Here is a 22,353-nt window from a genome sequence, read left to right as displayed (position 1 = left end):
TGAAAAAATCCCTCGTCTCTGGAAACGTCACTGGAAACCTCAGTGAGAACAGGGGAAGAGCCTAATACAGAGGGATTTCATAGTAACGTGCAATAGCCATGCCTGCAGTCTGTGTAAATCAACATAATACAGACTTACAGATTGGAGCGGCTGCATCAGTTACGCAGGGTAAGAATGCGTTTGCAGTGAGGCAGAAACAGTACCCCCTGCTCAGGAAATCCCCGCCACTACGGGAATTCTTTCAGATAAGTACTAAAGGGACAGAAACTTCATTATTACAAAAAAAGAGCAAAATTAAACTCACCTTATCATACATCCTGTTTAACAGCCGCGGCACGACCGGGAAGATGGTTGGACGCAATGCTTTCATGTCATCAGACAAGAGACGAATATCTCCTTGAAAGAACCCGATTCGCCCGCCATGGCAATACACGACAGACTGATGGGAAGAAAAAGGAGCACATGTAACCCCGTCCCTTTGAATTCCCGCGGCAGAGCATCCCTCCCACGCGCAGAAGTGCCTTTCCTGAAAGTCTGCTCTCAGTAAGGCAAAAACGGGGCTTTAGAAATATATATAAATATACATAAATTTTGCACTGAACAGAAATAGATGGATAGTTCTGGGCACTTTTCAGTACTGGCAATTCAGCATCCACCAAATTTGCCACTGTTCCTGGAAGAACAAAGCTTTTAGAAGGGATTTCCCCTAGTCCCCTGCATACGGGGATGGAGAAGTCAGTTACGGTCAGATTCTGGATCTGAACTTCTCCTCTGAAGCCCAGACCTACCACAGCAGCTCACAGCACAAGGAACTGTTGTCAATAAAGAAATGAGTATTAAGAAACACTGTAAAACATACTGAGGGTCAGCCGATTTTTAGGTGTTAATACTTTAGTTTTGTTTAAATACAACAATACAGACTACGTTAGCAATACAGTGCCTGATCCTGTATCCCAGAAATAGAAGCCCATTTCATAAAAGGTGCTTTGCTCGTATGGAAACTACAGATCCAGAAGTTTTGTACTTGGAAAGAAAAGAGGTGACTTTAATCAGATCAGAATGGAGCTGGGAGTGCGGGACTGGGCCGGGCAGGCTGCCTGCGATGAGCCAACTGGCAGCTGAAGCGGCAGCTCTGGTAGTCAGAGGACTAGTCGCTAACTGGGTAAAACTGGTATTTTATCGCTTGTGCTCCTGAATTCGAGACCAGCATCCCTTCCCTGCTTTTGGAGCACAAGCAGGAGGAGGCATCCTCAGCTTTCCTGAGCTGTCTGAGCTCTGCAAGGGGCAGGTGGAAAATGTCAGCTCCCTTTGTGTCAACTTTTCTCCGCAAATAACTAAACCAGTTAAAAATTCTTTAAGAGACACCTACGTCTCCTTGTGCTACTCCTGAATAATCTGTAATGCTAACCAGAGTGCTCTCACTGCTCTGTCAACCAGTTAGAGCTTGTCTCTCCATCAACTGAAACCACAGGAATTTTATGCATGTGATGTGGGTTTAACGAACACCACGCTGCCAAATCTCAGTTTTACACTGCACATGCACATGACTTAAAAAAAAATGTAAAAAGGAAAATATAATCAGCGGTCTTATTGGGAATTATAAATAACTATTAGAAATCTTTATCTTTGAAGAAGGTATCTGTTTAATTTTAACTGTAAGTTCCAGGAACCAATAATGTTGGCTAAAGCAAGGGAAGCTGACACAGTGCTTGCTCTTCAGCATGCTTTTGAAAATGACTTTTTACCCTTTTTGAAAAAATCTTTATATTAATGATCTTTTTTTTTTTTCTTAGAAGAGGGGATTAACCTGTACATCCTTTGGTTCAGATGTACATATTTCAAATGTTTTTAACTTTTGCCCCCCCATCAGATGACTTTTTAATAATTTTTTAAATATTTTTTTTAATTATTAAATTAAACTTTTTTTTAATAATTACATTCTTGTTTGCTGGCAAAGCAGTTTACTTCAATAATGACGCCACACTGCCCAGCTTGCCTTTTACAATGAGACTTACAAGTGAAGATAGGCTGGGCTGTAATTCTCCAAATCGTTCATGGACTTTCACTTCCAATTTGCAAGTTGTTTTTTTAACAGGGCAGAATATATTATTTCTGGCACAGATGTTACTCAGAAGTGGGAGGCTTATATTCAAATGCCTGTCTGACTCAAAAGTATGTTTTCAGCCTGAAACAGTCCTCCCTGTGGAATTACAGAGCTGCAACTGAATCCAGATCCAATCTTTGCATATTGGATCAGTTTTTAGTTTGCAGCTTCTCAGGCTGGGAGAAGTGGTGTGATCGTCTCGCTGACTTGCCTAACACGCTGATTGCAGCACAAATGATCACCTGTCTTTTCAGAAAAGAGACATGAAATGTCAGTTCTGCGGGCTGGCACGAGTTAACACTTCTATTTGCCATTATTTCCAGGGGACGCTGGCTTCCAGTTAATGCCCACCGTACGCTGCCCTGCCAGGAGGATCACGTGTGTCACACCATGATCTTAGTTTCCTCTTTTTCAGTATCTGCAAGTTGTTGGCTTGGGTTTTTTTTGCAGATCTGATTATTTATGCAATAAAAGGATTTTAGCTGATGTAGAAAACGGCACGAAAAATCCTTTTACTCCCATGACACCTCATCCTAGAGTGATTTGAGAAGCTGCCTCCAAAATGGTGCAGGTAGCAGCTCCTGCTTGTTGACAAAGGGCCATTTTCCAATCTCAGAGCCACTGGTGTAAGCCGGAGAGCTTGGGAAAGTCTCCTGGAATGGCTCTGGACTCATGACCATGTCACCGAGACCAGAGTCTGGGCCCTGGTGTTATGCATGTGGCGCTTCTGGAGTACAAGTTTTTTTAGTGCTACAAGATATCGCTGGTTATTTAGTATTTTTTTGTTTGTTTGTTTGGCGTGGAAAAAGATGTTTTCCACTGACACTAGGACCTTACCTGTACCATTCTCTCAAACATGTGTGCTAAAGGCAAATAGGAAATGTGTACATCCGCACAAGTAGGAGACCACTGACTCTGGAAGAAAACACAAGGAGCCCCACGAGGCCTCGTCAGTTCAGGCAGGTTTCTTACCTGTATAACTCTTTCAAACATGTGAGCCAGAGGCAGGAAGGAGATGAGCACATCGTCCTGTCTCGGAAAGATCACTTTCTGCAGGTGAAGGGCATGGGAGACAGAAAGGAAAGAAACACTGACAGGAAGACAACAAGAAAGTCATAAAACAATAAAAAGAAAAATGGCACCAGAGGAGCAAAAGGGTAAAGACTGTCGAGAGAGGAAGGGAGCAGCATACAAGGTGAAGCGTTAAGCCACAGCGGCAATGAAGCTCGGTTAGCAGGAGGAGTAGAGAGCACGGAGATGTACACAGAGGGCAACGGAGAGGGCTCTCCATGGCAGAAGGCGTATCGTAGCCACGCTGGAAACAGAGGCTCACCCTGACAATGGACCCAGTTTTTATCCATTGCTTTCTACCACGAGACGCTGAGCCCAGGACGTGCAGACCTGCAGGAGCCTCCTGGAGATCAGCGGGGCTCTACAGCCACACCAGCTTTCCACATCCCACAGAGCCCATCAGAGATTCGCAGTGTAACCACAGCCAAAGCTACAGGTTTTTTTTTTTTCTTTTCCTGAGGTTAATCATCAATTTGAACCAGAATGTATCAGAAAAATTTATGATATTTTTTTTTCCAGCTGCAAAACCTAATGATTTCTGTTAGTGTTTCTCATCATTTCAAGTGATTAAAATGTGATTTTAAGGGCATTATCACTGCCCCACAGACAGGTGCAGTGGGGAAAAAGAAGGCTGGACAGATTACGCAAAAAATTAAAATGACCAAAGTCTTCGGTGTGCCAAGGTTTTAATTCTGTCTCACAGGCTGGGGTAAACAAAGGCCCGGAGAGCCTGACCTGACCCATGCCCCAAAAGAAAATCAGCCTTTCTACCTACATTTCCAAGGGTAAGGCTTGTCATAATATTATGGATTAAAAAACCTGAAAGCTTGATTACCCAATAATTTGCACCAAAGCCAGTGGTATAAAATCTATTAGCTCCCAGTATTAGCAGTTTATACCCACTTTGCATCTCCGCTGCTGTGACAGAATCGATAGTCCGTGCCCTGGGATGCAGTGGTGGATGGAGGCACGGGAGTTTCTTCCTCGGGGAATATTTTATTGGAGTTAAATCTGCGCAAGTCAGATTTGGGTATGCCCTCCCAACCGCTACCTAGGGAAGTCAAACAGGATTGACAACGCAGGGTTTTCAGCATCCCTTTGCACAATATTTTATGTGCCACTCTGAATTAAGGCATTAGGGCCTGTAGACCTATTTATACGTTGTTTCAAATTGGCCTCATTTTCTGCAAGCACAGTAATGTAAAACCATTAGCATCACTAGCTATGCTGCTTTTTGTTTGCGCTGCTAAAAGTGACCAGACAATAAAAGATTTGGTTTTAAATCAGACCAAAATGATGACATTGAATTTCACAGTTGGCACACTTGTCCAGTTAAATGTAAAAATGAAAACTGCTTCTTGGCATTTGGGATCAACCTTATAATAAAGCTCTAGGTTCACTTAAAATTGTTCCATTTATAAAAATCACTGAACTAAGCAAAACTGGCACATAAACAGCAAACCTATGGTACTTCTCAGATTTGGGTATTTTTATTTTATGAATTGATACTACCTTCAAGTATTTTGCATTTTGCTTGTTTTCATTACTATGAAATGTCATTAGACATTGCCCAAATCGTGCGGATCGGCCACTGGCATTTACACTCTTGCCAACAATCTCTGGTGACTGAAGCTCTTGAATTTACCGCCACTTACACCAGACTTAGGTCTCAATCCGATACCACAGAGATTAACCAAAGAGTCCCATTGCCGTCAGCGAACACTAAATCCATTTCCGCGGCCCGGTCCTGGAAGATGCCAAGTTCCCTCAGCTCCCTCTAAATTAGTTCTCTTCCAAAATAAACGTTCCTGCCCTTTGAAACTCAGCCGTAGCCACGCATCAGCTTTCACCTCAGCAGCTCGCTGCCTCCAAACCCAGCGAAAGCTCTGCGCTGCGGAGCCCAAGGGCTGGCTGCAGCGAACCGCTGGGTTTGACATTTCATACCGCAAATTACTGGAGTCACAACCCTGCAAATGCTTGGACACGTGATGTGAGAAATCCCAACAATACGCGTGTCCAATTTTCTTTGTAACAGCGGCCTGGAAATCTCAGAAAGTTCAAGGATTAAGATAATAAAACTGCAGTATTTGCAGCACCAATGATAAGACCAGCAAGGGCTGTAAGGTAACAAATTGTCCATCCCATATGTACATCACTACTTTATGGAATTGCCTGTTTACTACCAAAAAAAAAAAAAAAAGATTCTTTATATTTGTTAGGTACATACTCCATATAACCCTTAATACGTTGTGCGACAGCAATTCTGCTTCCTACATTGTTTCTAAACATAAGATTACACATTGCGTGAAACATATTATACAGGTACTTGGCCAGCACTACACTTTTTTAAAAAAATGTATAATGGAAACCGAGATATACTTTAATATCAATGACATTAACCATTCTCATAAAAACTTACATGTTCTCATATATACACATTTCATATGCAGAAAGCTTTAAAAAAAAAATGAAGATGACATTGTGTGGGCACCCTTAGGAGTGGACCCTGTGCTCTTCTTGAAGCACCAGTTGTAAATACACAGGGCTTGTTTGCTCTCCTAATTATTTGAAAATAATTAATTAATCGATTTACAGGAGCCAGTGTTGCTTCTCAGAAGCACTTTAAGCCCTACAGAGCCAGGGAGCCAGGGCTGGAAAGGGGATTTAATGCCCTCCAGTGCTGTAAGCTCAGACCTGCTCCCATTTCCACGGATTTGGCCCTCTAAGAGACATTTCACCTCCTTCTGCAGGAGCACATTTCCAGCCCGTGCAGGGACACAGCTTAACCCCCACACTCCGCACATGGAAACGTTTTCTAAATCAGGGTATTCACCTCCGTCACTTTCAGAAAGCCTGAAAAATCAGCAACCACGTTCCCGTGAGTCAGCATAGCACCTTTGGGGTTCCCTGAAAGGAAACAAAGAGCGATTTTAAAAGACGAGACAGCAGGTAATTTCCAAAAGCTTAAAAAAAAAACAAACCAAAACAAAACACAACAAACCAGGAAATGGTTACAATATTAATTTCTCTTTTTGAATTTTAAAATTTATGTAATTTTTGTAGTCATTACTGTGGAGTAAACGTGCATCAAAACCACTTATTGCAACCCTCAAAATTTAAGAAAATGATACTGGAAACATGGTATAACATGAACATTTCTACTGGGGACTCTGAACAAGTTTCCACCAAAAATAGCCCAAATACAATTTATGAGATTACTCAGGCAGAGCCGCTTGGTGAGCATGGCCACCAGCCCTGCCCCGTTCTTCCCAGCCTCTCCAGGTAGGATTTATTTCATACAGATTTTGACTAAAAACGATCCTGAACACCCACAGACCTCATTTAAAAGGCTGTTAAACTCTTACTTAGACAGCGCGCTGGATAACCCAAACAATACAGAAAACAGGTAATACATGGTAGAAATGAGGCTACAAGACGACCCCAGGAGACCGCAATTAAGGGAAGTCATTAATACTGTCAGCGGCGGAGCAGAGGTGACCTGAAGACGGGGACAGGAAGATGGCAAAGCCCCAACGTGTCACCCCAGCGTGGGGCACTGCGCCCATGGCACGTCACCCGTGGGCACCTCCACACCGCCCGCATTTGCTCTTTCACCCTCTTTTCTCCTCGGAGCTGAGAATCAGCACCGTAATACAATTTTTGGATTTTGTGTCTGTTCGTACGCCAAAATACGGTGTTTGTTAAACAACAAACGTGCAGGTTGAAGCCTCCAAGGACACAAAGCAGAGCCCAGAGCCCCATCCCTGCGGCGCGTGTCCTGTCACTGCACTGTCCCTCGTCATCACCCTCAAAGGGTTTTTTTCCAAAAGGTGTAGCTCAGCTCGAATAAAGATTACAGAGCCAGACTCTGCCTCTCTCTCTCCAGCGTGTTTTTAAGCAGATTGCTTTAATTCGATCGAAAGCCGACGGGAGGAGCTTTCCCTGCGGGTACCCTGCCGCAGGGATGCCGGCGGGAGCTTTGCCACATCGTTACACTTAACGATGGATGCAACGGCCTCAGCAAATTATAAATCAGCCAGAACTTCATTCTGGCTTCCTCAGATCACGAAGGGGCACTGGTGTTTTGTGAATCAGTCTCAGCACAGAAAAATTTGCTTAATTCTCCCGGTTTCAGAGCGGTTTGCAGGCTGCATCGCCGGCAGCCCCTCACTGCGGGTGCCGAGCCCTCTGCCCTGCCGGCTTTGCCGACATCACTTCCATCGAGCCTCGCAAACAACGGAATAAAGGCCCAAACAAAAGTAATTATTGCATGCATTTATTGCGCTAAAGCAGGACATTTTGAACACAGTGTATTTTACTGAAAATCCGCATTTGGTGTTCCAAGTGCCTTTGAGTACTTCAGCCCCAAACACTTGCGTGGGAACAGGGTGCACAGGAGCTGTTTTGGTCTCACATTCGTCCTTCTCCGAAGCTCAGAGGCGAAGCTGGGGCTGACATCTTTGCTGACCACAACTGCTCCTGCCCTAATGTCTTGTACAGACGGGCTTGTGGGCTCCGGCTCAGCCAGGCAGGTTTCATTTCAAGGTGCTTATTTTCACAGCTGGGTGCACACGTGGATCCAGACCTCAAGAAAAGCTCCACGATCCGATGCCCGTTGTAAACACATGCCAACGACGCAGAAAGTGCTCCTGTTATTTCAGTTGCGTCTAGACAAATGCGCACGCTCAGCCCCCGCAATTCCACACGTAGCCGTGCTCCCGCGACACTGCATGCATTTCTCTGCATCGGCAGCCGGCGGGTTGCGCATCGGTGGAGAGAATGTGCTCAGTGCTGGTTTGGAAATTCAAAATTGTGCCCTCCGGCTATATCAGCCACAGATCTGGCTCCCACACCTTCACACAGCTCTCCAGACTTTTTTGGGAAGATTTCTCAGATGCTTTGAGACTCATTTACTTACTCTGACTTTTTTTTTTTTAACGCAAATTCAGTGCCTCTGCTCAAATCGCCGTGAGGTGCCTGGAAGCAGCATGAAGGTTGTGGCTCCTTCCCCCATGTCCTGCCCGCAGCAGGCTGAGCATCATTATCAGCTGCAGTGATAACGGCGTCAAAGCAGAGCGTAGAATCATAGAATCGTCTAGGCTGGAAGGGACCTTTAAGATCATGAGCAGCAGCGTCAGAGCCAGGATAGCCTTCATCGGGAGAGATCCACAACAAACCATGCTGCCACGGGGGAGCTGGAGCTTTTTGGGCTGGGGAATTCCTGTAAAATTTGTCCTCTTTTCGTTCTTCTGTTTTAAGAGCCAGCAGAACAAGTGCCCCTTGCTACGAGCCCTTTCCCAGAATTAACACTTCGAGAGAAAAAGGTTGGCAGTGATACTGCTTTTCCTTTAAATAAAAAAAAAAATAATAAAAAAAAAAAAATCAATCAGTAACACTGCTCTCAAGTTTGAATTTCCTTGTAAAGACACACCTGTGAGTGTCTTCTTATGGAAATGGGTGCGCTGTGATCCCAGTCAGTTGATAGCCCAGGTATGGCAATTTCTCCTTGTCCTGGTGCCAGGCTGGTTTGACCCTTCTCATAAGCAACAGAAGAACCTTTTCCACTTCACTAAACGGGTACCTCAAGTAGCAGCTCCAGCACTAACTCGGTAGCGTGATCCATCGGCACTTTGGCATGTGCTTTCCTCCCGCTGGGAGGCTCTGGGCTGTGCCCTGGCAGGCTGGGAGAAACCGCTGGGAAGCAATTTTAATCCAGTCGGTTACATTTCCTTGAGGAGGCGACAGTTTGCTTCTCTGGAGCAGCCTGCATGAAAAATTGTATCCTGATGGTTTGGGGGCATCTGTGTGGCTTTGGCCCATTTCTGGGTGCTGATGGTTTCTTGGTAAAACAATGAAAGTTGGTCTCGTCATCTGAGCACGGCAACCTCAGCCTCTCCCTCCTCCCCAGGGAGGCAGTTGGACATCTCATCCTATCAAAGAACAGCACATGTTAAAGTCTACTTCTGGGGTTTTTTTATAAGCAGCTAAAATTATTTCCAGTACTGCAATTCCAGGCTACAAACTGTAGCTAAGATTTGTTTCACACCATAAAAAATGTTTAGAGCCCTTCAGAATTGAAAAATCCCTTGAGTACATATCCGTTGGAAGAAAAATTCCGATTCTGATCGTTAAAAATATGCTGATGTGGGCTATACAAAAAGCCAAGACTTTTACGTCAAAACACACCACGGGAACCAGACCAGAGTGTTGATGCAACCCCTGGAGAAGCCAGAAGGTGATGTGCAAAGTCCTCCAGCAGCAAAGGATGGGCTGGTGGCTCACAAAGCACTGCTCTGCGGGAGGTTAGTTTGCACGTAACCTGCGGAATTTGATATCTCTGGTTTGGGTGGGAGAAAGCAAACGAGCTCCCTGGTTGTCCTATTTCTGTAACTCCAGGCACGTTCCTAAGAAAAGCAGAAAGAAACCAGCCTATGATTGCATTTGCAAATAAAAAAAGAAAAATCAAAACCCCCTTCTCAATTCAGAATTTCTTATTTAGAAATAAAAATATCAACAAAAACGTGACTTGAAAAAAAAAATTGCTCTGCACTTTAAAATTCACACAAATTGTGCCCCACCGTATGTATCCTTAGGCACGGCTCCCATTTGTGCCTGGCCACTTTGTGCCAGCAGAGCCGGCGCTCCCAGCACACATGGCTGTCAGGTCCACCTCCTGCACTGGGTTCAACCTTTGCCTTTTAGGAATTCCCACTGCCGAGACGGAGCGGAGCCACGGGCTCCTCTCACAGGGCACTGCATCGTGTACTCTGGAGTGCACAGACCTCAGAACTAAGAACGATGCATGAAGGTAAAAAAGCCAAAGCCTTTTAACACATTTTGAGTTTGTACGGGAGTTGACAAAGCAGCTGCCTACCTGCTGCGCAGTACGAGTCTTCTGGAGGTGGAAGATGAGGATGTCCCCTCTTGCTCTGCTTCGCACTCCGCAGGTGGAGCAGCAGCTCCCTCCTCAGAGGGCAGCTTGGTGTCAAACAGCACCTTCTGCTTGCCTAAATGAATGGAGGCCAAATCGAGGACCCCAAATCCTTTGGGGTAGGACCAAGCGTTAGGTAATCCCAGAGCCCAGGTGAACCTGGAAGAGCCACTCCAGCAGCCCCCAGAGCGTGGTCCTTCCCTGCAGGTAAGTATAAAAGCAGTTCCCCAAGCGTTCATGCCTTGTGCATCTGTGGCAGAGATTGTAGGGGTTTGGGGTTTTTTTTTGTGTGTGTATGGTTGGACTCGATGATCTCAAAGGTCCTTTCCAACCATGAAGATTCTATGATTCTATGATCTGCACTGTCTGCTTTTTGATAGATGTTATGTAGGTCGAGTTCTCGAGAGTAGGAAATTCATAGACTCATAGAATGGTTTGGGTTGGAAGGGACCTTAAAGCCCATCCAGTGCCACCCCCTGCCCTGGGCAGGGACACCTCCTTCCAGACCAGGTTGCTCCAAGCCCCGTCCAACATGGCCTGCAAGCCCTACAAAAACCAGGGTCTGGAGAGAGGAGAAAGCACTGTGCCTGCTACGAACAAGCAGGAAAATGCCACTGCTCCTCTCCAAGAAAAAGGGTCCAGCGGCATGGGAGTGCTGGCAGCGTGGGCTGCCCAGGCCCGTCCCCCAGCACGTGGTGCCCCAGGGCCAACCCAAGGACATGGCCAACAGGCCAGCAAGCTGGGACACACAGCAGAGGAGACAGAGGTGCTGAGGACGTTGGTGTGCTTAGGATACAGAGAATGGAAAGCTGTGCACTCACATTTCCGGGTTTTTTTAAAACATCTGCAGAAGGTAAATACCCATCAATCAAGAGCTTCATAGCTACGCTGCAAAGGGGAAGCAGAAACATGGGCAGATTTCCAAACAACTGGAAAATCATACTGCCAAAGTGTATGTCAGGGAATTCAAGTGAAAAATAAATATAGCATTATTTTTAATTTGCAATCTACAGAAACGTATGCACATATTTGTTCTTAAATATTAAAAATGCATAGAAATTGCCATACCAGCATAGCAGCACATTTGCACATATTGAGGTGGTGCTAATAAATAATTCAATAATCTTTTCTAACATGTCAGGATTAAAACACATCTTCTTTTACCTGTAGTGCCACTAGTAAAACAGACAATTGATAGATCTTCTGGTCGAGGAGGCTAGAAATACACAAGGAAAATCACATCAATCAAATGCAGACGGGTCAATGGTAGACTGTTGTCATTGTATAAACTTAAAGATCAAACCAATTATATCTCAGCTCTGTCATAAAAAGCTTTCATTCCCCTTGGCAAATATAAAAGACCATCATAAAACTCGGGTTTCTTCAGTTGACGCAGTCACTATTCTTCCCATGTGTTTTGCTCCAGCTGCATTAAGGGCGTGCTTTAGTGTAAGATGACTTTGATGGAATATTTGTCTTGCGGTTAGTATTTTCAAAGATACCATCTATACCTGTAGGTGTGGGGGAAAACTTGAGATAATTTACTGATTTCCAGATAAATTCTGGAAACCTGTGGTTATCCACAACAGGGGACAGCTTTCCGAAGCTGCCGATTGCTCCCGTTTCCAGTAGTATCTCTGTATTCTCAGCACTGCTGCATGTGTGTGCTATTTTGGGTCACCGGCGAATAAATAAGCGGCCTGAAAATCAGAGGCTGCTTTTGAAGGTTCTGCACGAGTATGAGCAGCCAGTGAAAAATATCAATGCAATTTTCCAGAAATAACCCAGAGAAATACTGCCAAGTAGCGTTTCTGAGCTACAGAAACCCCACTGGAAAGCCAAGGGTGGAAACACATTCCCCCAGTGCCGCTTCGGTAAGGTAGTGGAATTAGTGTGGCTTAAAAATGGCATTTAATTACTGTCTCATTAACATGTTCATCAAGGATGAGCTACCTCAGTTAAGTGTCTCAGGCGGAGGGTATGAAGCAAATGCTGCCCATCTCCATGGGTGGTATCGACAGTCCCTGGGCTCCTCCACTGCCTCCCACCCCAAGAGCATCACGGGACACGCTGGCTTTTTCTGCCCGGGGCAAACCTTTCCTCTCTTGGCGGTGCAATAAATCATAGAATCACAGAATGGTTTGGGTTGGAAGGGACCTTAAAGCTCATCCAGTGCCACCCCCTGCCCTGGGCAGGGACACCTCCCACCAGACCAGGCCTTGAACCCCTCCAGGGATGGGGCAGCCACAGCTTCTCTGGGCCACCTGTATGTAACGTAGGCAGCTGCAATCATAAGTGGGGAAAAGCGGCATGCCAACACTCACCACAGGCACGTGTCGACTCTCACGGCCACAGTCCTGAAAGACATTAAAGTAACAAAAATGATTTCCACTTAAATTCCTGTGGTGTAACCCACTTGCTAATAATCTGCAAACCACTAAGGGAGAGCGTGAGCTAGAGCAGAAAAGTTTGTGGCTAACGCTTAGGTCATCTTTTCTATCCAAAGCTTCTTGCATCGACTGCAATGCCATTCTTGGATTCCGTAGTGCTTGGGCTGGTTGAGTTGAATCCAGGCTGCTTCATAAAAGTGTAAGGCTGTAGGTTTACGTGTAGGAGGACAGTGTCTCGAACAGCAACCCCCCTTCCCAGGCTTAAATAGCAGCTGATACCTTATTTGAGCAGGAAAGTTTGAAATGTTGGCTCTTATCAACAAGGAATAACACTGAGAGGCAACTGCACTGAGCATCAGCAGTATCAGCCACAAGCTGCTCTTTTCTGCTCTCCAGACACTGAACCTGCCACGCAGTTCACAAGTCCCTGGATATTTTACTGTCTTTTTAACAGAAACTACAAAATACAGTAAAAGGAGAGGGAGAGCAAACTTACCTCCACCTCCTGCATGGTCTGGATGCGAACCCCACAGCGCCTTCCTCTCTCCGTCAGCTCCTTCTCAAATGGGTCCATCAGGATGATGGAGCTCAGCCCTGGCGTTTCTCTCCTCTCCACGTGGTCCAGGAGTATTCTGGCTTTTTCAGGTTTGTCACAGATGACTGTGGAAATGTCAGCTGGAAGAAAAGCAGCCAAAGGAGTTGTTTACAGTAAATCTTTATTGATGCAAGACAGGCTGCTGGCTGATAGCTAACATTATATCAGTTCTGATATTGACTTCAGGCTAACATCAGAAACCTGAGAATGCAACATATATTTCTCTTAGAAAATTACTGCAATTTTAGCTAACCTAAATGAATGCCGAAGCTGTAGCTGACATCTACAATTACCCTGGGATTCAGTTCAAAACACTAAAATTGCTCACCATGTGGGCTAAAAAATCTAGGAGGCAAAATATGAAGCAGCACAGGATTGGGTGGCTGTGGAGTAATTCCTGCTGCCAGAGCATCCCCATCCACGGCTGTGCATGGCCAGGCGCGTGGGAAATGCAGCAGAGGCAGCCCTGACCCAGCATGGGGACACAGCTCCCCAGAAACATCTCTAAGTGACTTCAAGACACTCAATGAGTAAAATTTGGAAAGCTGAAGAAAATAAACCATTCTGAGCAACAAAACTGGTTTCTGAGAAGATTACATCAATCTTGTTTTTACCTGTGTTGACGATGTAACGAATGGCTCCGGGACCTAAGGTGTCGTAGAGGGGAACAACCACCATGGAGTAGGTGTAGCAAGCCAGCTCAGAAATGATCCACTGCAGGAGGACATCATGGCATGAAGGTGAGAAGGGGGTCATGGAGGCAGATTTAACACACTTGAGAACAACCTTCAAGTATAAAGCAAGCTCACAAGTCAGGAACATTATTAATAAAGCATCAAGTTGAACTTCAAACCTTACCTCTGGACGGTTTTGAGCAAAGACCCCAATGAACTGCTTTGTGGATGGCTTGCAGCCCTGCTGAAGAAGCCCTGAACCCAGAGCTTCTGCTCTTTCAGCCACCTGGAATTTGGAGAGAAAAAAAATACATTAAAAAAGAGGAATATAAGCAATACCAAACTAAGTGAAGACTAAGCTTATACAGGGAGGCTCTCAAATTATTGTATTTGCTATCTAAAAGCTCAATTTTTTATGTCACCATGAGCCATTAGTAGTTGACTAGCAGTTGACCTCTGGTTGGCAATGCCCCATGGCTTTGAGCATGTCAGTGCTGCAGTCAAGAGCGGGCAAATGGCATCGAGCTGGTCCCCGAAAGCCAACACACCTATATAATGCCGGGATGTTCCCGACACACCTATGTAACACCAAGGTGTGCCTGGCTGGGGAAACCAGGAGCCCTTGCACAGCGTGTTGGCAACCTCCTGGTCTAGACTGTGCGTGTTACTGACGGATGCCTTAACACCCCCTTCTTCTGCCGGGCAGGCGAGGGCACTGGGGGAGAGGACTCCGCGGTGGCGTCATTTCCAGCTCACCTCCTTGTAGGACAGCCACTGGTAGGGCTGCTTGGGCTTCCTGAACCCCAGGCAAGGGCCGTTTTCTGGAAGACACAAGCAGAGATGACGGTGTTACAGGGGAGTGCCGGGAGTTAATGCGCTACCCACGCTGCGGGGATGCAGCGGAGCCCTCAAGGAGTAAATCTGTTGTTATCAGGGTCGACTCTCACTCCTGGGGCAGAGCTCACAGCAAACCCAACCAAATTAAAAACACAGGTGCAGATAATGAGAGATTGGCTGCTGGGGTCTCCCAGAGTCACTTCAGTCCTTGTCCCCAAGCTGCAGAGGGGACGGCAGCAGTTTGCCCCCAGACAGCCTCATTTAAAGACACTTCTCCGAAGGCGGCATGAGCGTTACTGTCTGACGAGGGCTTTCATCCCAAACACCGTCTCCCACTGCCTTCGCTGCCTTTTGATTTAAACACTTCAAAGTGAAAACTGCTATTTTTAGCACAGCCGACTCTGGAGGAGGGTAAGACAATACACAGCATTATGTGACAGGAGGAATATTTGAGAAGCTTAATTAATTTGCTAAGTGTACTTACCTGCACAAGATCCATCCCTCCATGCTCCTACCCAGTTATTTATTTACCCCTATCCTGCTGGGTGGAACATTTGCGATTCCACTGAGGCTTTTCGTGGCACCGAAAATAATAATCTGACATGAAATTGGTGTGTTCAACGAGGCAGGACGTTGTAAGCAGCGGACACAGAAATAGCTATGATAGAGCAGGGAAGAGTCGCTGTGGCTTTTTGGAGGGGGAAATGATGTCTCACAACTGTGCGAGCGCTCTTTGGTGGTACCATCGATCATGGGGTAAGGGTGATGGACTGACACACCACACTCAGCTTTCCGAAGAGCTTTTGGCAGAGTCCCTCACCCTGCCCTGCTGTGGAATGAAAGGTAAGCTGGAGGAGCTACTGATGAAAAGGCAGCAACAAGCAGGAATAAGTATCTGCGTTTGCAGCGGAGGAAAAGCTCTGTTGGGTTCCACAATTCTGTGCTTGGATCAGCCCCATTTAATGTATTCATAAATGTTCTGGAAATGAATAATTTATGATGAGCTTTGCTGATGCTGCAATATTCAGGACGTTAAGCTGCCTTCCAGTGGCAGCAAAAAGTACCAAGAGGCTGCACAGTAAAATTCAATGGCATTAAGGGCAAAACAATGCACGTTGCAAATAATAACCCTAATTATAACCCTCACCAAAACCAGCACCTGCACCACCATGGGCAGCACAGGCTGCAGCACCCGCCCTGCCCCTCGCTGGGCCTCCTCCATCCTTGGCCTCTACCCCTTGGACTTCCCACTTTCTGGATCTTGCAGCTGGGCCTCCCACTCTGTGGTCCTCTCTCCCTTCCACACCTTTTTGGCACCCCCACTCTTTGGGCCACTACAGTCATTTGACCTTCCACAGACCTCACCACTCAGGCCTCCCAGCCTTTGGCCTCAGCACTTGTGGGTCCTCCCACTCCTCTTGGTCGTCCCACACCTTTTTGGCCTCTACACTTTTTTTGGCCTCCCACACGTAATAGTGCTCTGTAGTTTTTGGGCCTCCCACACTCTCTTAGGGTCTACATTCTCTGGGCCACTGCACTTTTGTGGCCTCCCATACTCTTTCAGTGATTGTATCTCCTCCAGCTTCCCACACTCTTTTTGCTTCTTCACTTTTTGTGCCTCCTGCATCCTTGGAGCCTCCTACACTTTTTCAGCCTCTCCGCTATTTGTGCCTCCCCTATTCTTTCAGCCTCTCACTCTCTTGATTTCTACAATTTTGTGGCTTGCCACATTTTGGTGGCCTCCCACTCCTTTTTTGGGCCTCCCATGCTCCCTTGATCTTTGAGTCCAAATGAGCCTCTACACCATTTGGGCCTCCCACACTCTTTCAGCTTCTACACTGTCTGAGCTTCCCTAAGCCTTTGAGCCTCCCACACCATTTGGACCTCTACATCGTCTCATCCTTCACCTCTCCCTGCCAGGCCTCCCCGTCACCATGCTCTCACCTGAGATGCTGAACCCCCTCCTGAAGACCTCGTACATGGTCCTGGCATCATCGTAGTAGTGCGTCAGCAGCTGCGGGCTGTCCCCGATCACCGACCGGCGTGCCCCATCCAGGCCCTGTGTGACACGACATGACATAATGCGACACAGTCGGGAGATGGGGAAACCCCGAACCATAAAGCAGCACGCTCCCCAAATGCTGGAGAGACCTCTGCAGCCACCACCGTGTTCCTGCGCCACCACCCAAAGGGACAGGAGAGGTGGGACGTCCACCTTGGCTCCCCAGTAACATGGAGAACCACCTGCCCAGAAAGGAGCGCTTGACCCGGCTCGTTGCCACAGGAGATGGTTGCCATTTCCCAAGGAGGTTTGAGGAGGAATTATAAATCTGCAAGTAACAGAGTGGGGACATGCTGGGGAGGGCGACTGCTCTGGGCTCCTCAGGTCCCCAGGACTGGCACCACGGGCACCTTCTGAAGGACATCCAGACCAACACCAAGGACAGATGAAGGCAGAGGCCAGACTCCAGACCCCGGTGCATGGGTGCAGTCAGGGTGTTTGAGGAGCAGGAGGCAGGCAGGGCGAGAGCGACCCAACCGGGAGCACACTGGGAGCCAAGAGAAAGTCTCACTGAAGCCGTAACCACAGGGGAAAATTGGCTTGGAAAGCGTAAATCCCTCCTACCCTTTTCAAAAGTTGTTGGAATTAAAGACAATAAGGTTTTCGAGGGGCCATCACAAAAGACCTTAAAAATTCTCATCACACTTTCAGATATTAATTTAAGTGGAAACAATTTTCAGAAATATTTCTGCTCTTTAAAATGGAGCAGCTTTATTAAACTTTAAAACCTTTTGCAAGCATGAAAATTAATAACTCCTCAGCCTCCCTGCATGGATTTGGGTCTGCTTTTTCTTATCATTACAAAGTTTGCAGCAGCAAACTCGGTAATGGGCACACACAAGAGGTGCCGGCTGATTTGATCTTATCAGCTGTTGCCTTTCAGTGGTTTCTCCCATGCAATGGCAGCTCCTGCAGTTTGTGGATCTGGATGGTTAAGCAAAGCTAAGACCAAAATGTTGTGGAATATCTAAGACAGTAAATCAATGGTCTGTATTCTAGTTTTCCAGTTTACAGGAAAAGGTGAATTAAGGAGCGAAGCGATCCCTGGTGTAGCGCATTACATGACTGATTTCAGGATGGGGTTGGGGAACCCTCAAACCAAGCAAAAGCACCTTTTGGCATCCCCTGTGCTCATTTCCAGGCATGCAAACCTCGGCCGAAAGCCATCCTCCCCATCTGGTGTGCCCCTGGCCTCACCTCGACCTCCTCCGACTGCATCCGCAGGTCACAGGGCGGCTTCACAGCCCGGGGCCGGCTGGCAAACCAGTAAGCCACAACGGCCGCGAAGGCACCAATGCCCACCAGCGCCGTGGCCGGCAGGTTGCGGAAAAACTGGCTGAGGTCGTCGAACTCGGGGAGCCGCAGGCTCCGCAGGATTTCCTGAGCCTGCATCTTCTCCACAAGTGAAACGGCGAACTCTGCAAGAGCCAGGAGGACGCGGTCAGGACACGCTGTGGGATGGGCACGGTCAGCGCGGGTTGGGAAGGGGGGGAACGTGCTTTTCTTCATCAGCCATTGCAAACCCACTGCTCTGCCAACCTGTGGGGCTGCCTGCACACAACCACCTTAACTTGGGAAGAACACCATCCACGGAAGAGATACGAGAAAGGAGGAAACGTCCCGGCAAGGATGAGCAGGAGCAGAGAGCTCATTCCTAAAGGACACGTGGGTACCAGTGTAGGTCAGGCGATGCAGCTGCAGTTATCTGTAGGAGACAGATGCTGTGACAAGCTCTGGGGTCAAGCTATGACTGTACCCTCAGGGCTGCCAGGAGCTTGTTCTGCCTTCCCCGAGCAGGACGGGGGCTGCGTGGTGGCCACAGCCCCCAACAGGGACAGGCAGCACGGTGCCAGCTCCAGCCACAAGGCCTCAGCTCACGTGGAGCGGGGCAAAGCCAGCGTGTCTCTGCATAACGTTGTGCGGACACACTCCGAAACACCACTCTCTGCCTTTACGCCAGCTCCACATTCTCAACTTCAGGTTCCGTATGATTTACATCAGGGTAAATTATAGGTGCTTCAAGCCAAGGAAAGCTTCATTTCATCGCACAAATGTTTCCTGGAAGAAACCACAAGCGACTGCAGAGCGGGGATAAGGGAGTGCCGGGGTATCGGGCTGAGGACACGCCACCGCCGGGTCCCCACCCTGCACCCCACCAGCCGCGCCACCACCAGCGCTCTGCGGGGAGACAGGAGGCTGCCGGGAGGGTCGAGTCCCAGGCCATTCCCCGCAGGCAGAACCGCAGCCCTGGAACCAGAGGAGAAGGGCTGAAGCCTCGACTCCTGGCAGGACACAGAGGGTCTGCTGGGAACCCCCGCGGCCCCTGCGCTTCTCTGAAAATAAAGCCAAGAGAAAAACTCTTCTCCTTTTGTGTGAAAAGGGCTGTGCATGGAGGAGGCAGGTGAGGGGAGAAGTTTTATGACACGGGATGGTGACACTCTGCCGTCCCCAGCTCATCCCCCTTATACCTGCAGCATCACTGTGCTGCGGGCGCAGGGAGGGCGGCTCTGGCTTGTGCCGGGCTCAGGGCTGAGAGCTGCTCACTGGGAAAGCAGAGGGCATGCCGCTGAGTGGCATCTTCCCAAGAACAAACCCTGCAGGTTGACTTACTTTTTTCTTTTGCATGTACAGAAATGGCCACCGGAGAGAGGAGCAGGACACCCGCCTCGCGGGGTGCAAGGGGAGGCTGTCCTCAGGGGACTCGCGTTTGGCTGTTGAGTGCACAAGACGCATTTTAAATAACTCCTATTTACAGCAGCAACGGCCCCGGTATCAACTCCCCGCCAGGGAGTCTCCAATAACGGCCAGCCCTGCAAGGGAGAAGCCAAGCAGATGCCGCAGGGGAGGGGATCCACGCAGTTAAGGTTTCCTGTTAAGCCCCACAGCTCTATTTGTGACTTTAGCAGCAGACAAGATCTTAAAGAAAAAGCTTTTCTGCGGCAGGAGCCCGGGCAGCCCCTTTCCTCTCGCCCTCTGGCCTCGCTCCAGCTTCGGAGCTGCTGAGTGATGAATGGAGGGGCTTCGCTCCCATGGAGGGGCCGGGGCTTCCCGCACAATGGCACCACTGACGTTAACACAAACCAGCTTTTTTCCTCCTGGGAACAGTGTCTGGGTTACGCCGAAGGTCAGGACTACCCTCTCGCAGCCTTTTCCCCTATTTGTGCCCAGCGAGCTCTGGAAGCCGGCGCAGGCCAGCCTGCAAACAGGGAGGCACCCCCCCGCACAAAGCTCTGGAGGGGTTTTTTTAAGTTTGCATGAGCAAAAAAACCACAGCGAACAATGAACCTCACCCGTTGTCGGGCTACAATGTTGGGGGGTGGCGGGGAGCAGCAGGGAGTGGTGGCAGTGACACAGAACCTGTGTTCAGGGCCACCTCCTTCCTGTGGCCTCTAGCTCAGTCACCCCTTGGGCCAGATGCTGCACCCCGGTGCCAGCCCTGCATCCCGCAGCCACCTCTGCTCCCCCAGGGGCTCCCGACTGCGCAAACCCTCTGGGACCACAACCAGCCCCTCCAAGAACGGTTGTGATCATCACAGCAAACAAAACAGCACCCGGACGATGTTACTGGGCAATTCCCAGGCATGGGGTAACCTTCTCCTGAACTTTGAGCATTTTTCCAGGAATCTGCTCATCCAATAAAATATTGACTACACGGTTGCAATGGCATTCAGATGAACTGAGACCAAGTGCTGATTTCTCCCCCCAGTATTTCTCCACAGCAGGCTATGAAAAGCAGCTTGCCAGCCACACTTTTACTAGCCAACCACAAAAAGTGGGAGAGCTCAGTGCGGGAGCTATTCATTTACTGATTAATTAGCTATTTGTGCAAAAGCATTTCAGCCAGTCCCACTTCAAACCCCTTTGCTCCCAGAAATACAACCTGCCCCACCAAAGGTAGCCACCCAGTTCGCTGCGGTTGCTGGTTACACTGAAATCTTGAGAATAACTCCCTCGGCAGCAGCCTGTGAGCAGTGTTTTATATCCACCCGAAAAGCCGAAAGCTGGGAAGGTACTGGTGGGAAGAGCAAGGGGGTGGCAGCGCTGCCGCTGGGGGATGCTTGGTCGCAGCCACGTGCTTCTGCCCTGGTGTCACCTGGGGAGCACCAAGGCCAGGCCTTTCTGCACGTCTGTCCAGGTACAGAGCATCCCCAGACATCTGGAGTTCATGGCATCATCCAAAGGATCATGAGAGTCAGGGTTGCAATAAAAAGAACGAGTGTTGGAAGCCAGACCCTATACAATATGGGAATAAAACTATTTCTGTTATAATACAGACAACGAAGAAAGTGTGACTACACCTTTACTGACTTTGCATCCCCTTGATATGTGCCAGGTGTCACTTACGTCAGTACCTGGATTTTGAAAATTTGCTCTAGAGACATCAAAAGCACACTTCTAATCTGCCAAAAAAGATATGATGCCTTAATACAGAATTAAGAATCAGTTCTAATTGCTGGGAGGTATTTGGCCTGAGCAAAGTGATGGGCACGGTGCTCCTCAGGTTTGCACGGAACATATTCCCCTTATTGGGGCGGTGGCAGGGACGCCGGGGACCGTCGAGTGCCAGGAGCAGGGTGCCGTTGGCAGCATCGGCCTCTGCGGCGAGGTAAACCGGGTAACTTTGGCTGCTGCAGCACAAGACCTGCAGGGAAACTACCTAAATTGCACTCATTTCACCCGCTCCCAGGGGAACAATCAGAACATTCATCACAATCAAATGCTCACGGTACATTTATTATTTCTGGCCACTCGTGACACATTCTGCTCCTTCTGCTGAATTCCTGCCGGGGCCATTGCTTCCCACCGACCTGAAGTTTTTGTCAGGCAGCAGATCATACCCCAAAACAGGTGCCCAAATCCTTCATTCATAACCACATCAGATGGATTAAATAAATAAGTATGACTGGAAAACAGAAATTCACTTTTCCCCGCTCAAGGGAAGCTGCTGGCCCACTCCCATGTGAACGTAAGATTCCCGTGACCACAAAGTCTGCACGGATTTTTAGATCCTTTATGATTAAATAAAAAAGGAAAAAAACCAACATGTAAGTACTTCTAGTCAGTGACTCATTTTAAGTACACCCCCGGGCATCTCGGAGGATGCCACAGTGATGGAAGTGTCAGCAATGGGAAATAATATCAGAAGATACGCTTGATAGCAGAAACCCACTTAGTTTTCTGCCCAGATGCAACAAGTGTGCTGGGGTCCCTGGCAGAGTAAAGCAGACGTGCTGACGTGTAAAGAGAAAGTTCACAGACTCATCTGCTTCTGCTTTCCTACTTTCACTTAGTGATCTAAGTTCAGGGAAGACTAAACATCTACATCGAAAACAAGATCCTGTTCCCAAGAGTGAACTTACCCGGTCGAGGGAAGCTGCCGGTGCCTTTGAATCCTCTTATTCGACCTGAGACCTGCAACTTCAGTCACTAACCCCCGTTTCAGATCACATTTGACTTTTGCCCTACAGAGCTTGTCCGGACTTTGCAACAGTTAATTTTTGCATCCCAAAGTGATTCGTGATGAGCCCGTACTCGATCTGCTCGGAGCAGCAAACCTGCCTCGGGAATGCGGCCAGGAAAGGGGCCCAGGTGTGTTTGGGAGGATCAGGGCGGTCCAGACAGGGAAGAAACAGCCCAGCACCCTCTTACCCAAATATTTTTCTCATGTGATCAGGAAAATAAATAATAA

At 48.0% G+C, this 22,353-nt stretch overlaps 1 protein-coding gene across 5 annotated transcripts in view; it reads right to left on the bottom strand.

Moving 5' to 3' along the window:
- ACSL6 (acyl-CoA synthetase long chain family member 6) overlaps positions 1–22,353 on the bottom strand; it is a 60,336-nt gene that overhangs the window by 15,601 nt on the left and 22,382 nt on the right. For 2 of the 5 annotated variants that reach the window (XM_063348681.1, XM_063348684.1), the window contains exons 2-12: positions 17,862–18,082; positions 16,547–16,661; positions 14,522–14,586; positions 13,950–14,051; positions 13,706–13,805; positions 12,993–13,171; positions 12,431–12,463; positions 11,271–11,322; positions 6,009–6,082; positions 2,942–3,154; positions 305–439 (exon numbers count right to left, since the gene is read on the bottom strand). In XM_063348681.1, the coding sequence (XP_063204751.1) occupies positions 305–439; positions 2,942–3,154; positions 6,009–6,082; positions 11,271–11,322; positions 12,431–12,463; positions 12,993–13,171; positions 13,706–13,805; positions 13,950–14,051; positions 14,522–14,586; positions 16,547–16,661; positions 17,862–18,082 (1,289 nt within the window). The remainder of the gene's footprint in view (positions 1–304; positions 440–2,941; positions 3,155–6,008; positions 6,083–11,270; positions 11,323–12,430; positions 12,464–12,992; positions 13,172–13,705; positions 13,806–13,949; positions 14,052–14,521; positions 14,587–16,546; positions 16,662–17,861; positions 18,083–22,353) is intronic. The other 3 variants (XM_063348682.1, XM_063348685.1, XM_063348683.1) reach the window with 2 other exon arrangements.

This window comes from Chroicocephalus ridibundus, chromosome 11 (genome assembly GCF_963924245.1).
Source record: "Chroicocephalus ridibundus chromosome 11, bChrRid1.1, whole genome shotgun sequence".
Lineage (NCBI taxonomy): Eukaryota > Metazoa > Chordata > Aves > Charadriiformes > Laridae > Chroicocephalus > Chroicocephalus ridibundus.
The sequence above is the reverse complement of the archived record's forward strand: the minus strand, read 5'-3'. Positions and strand labels throughout refer to the sequence as shown.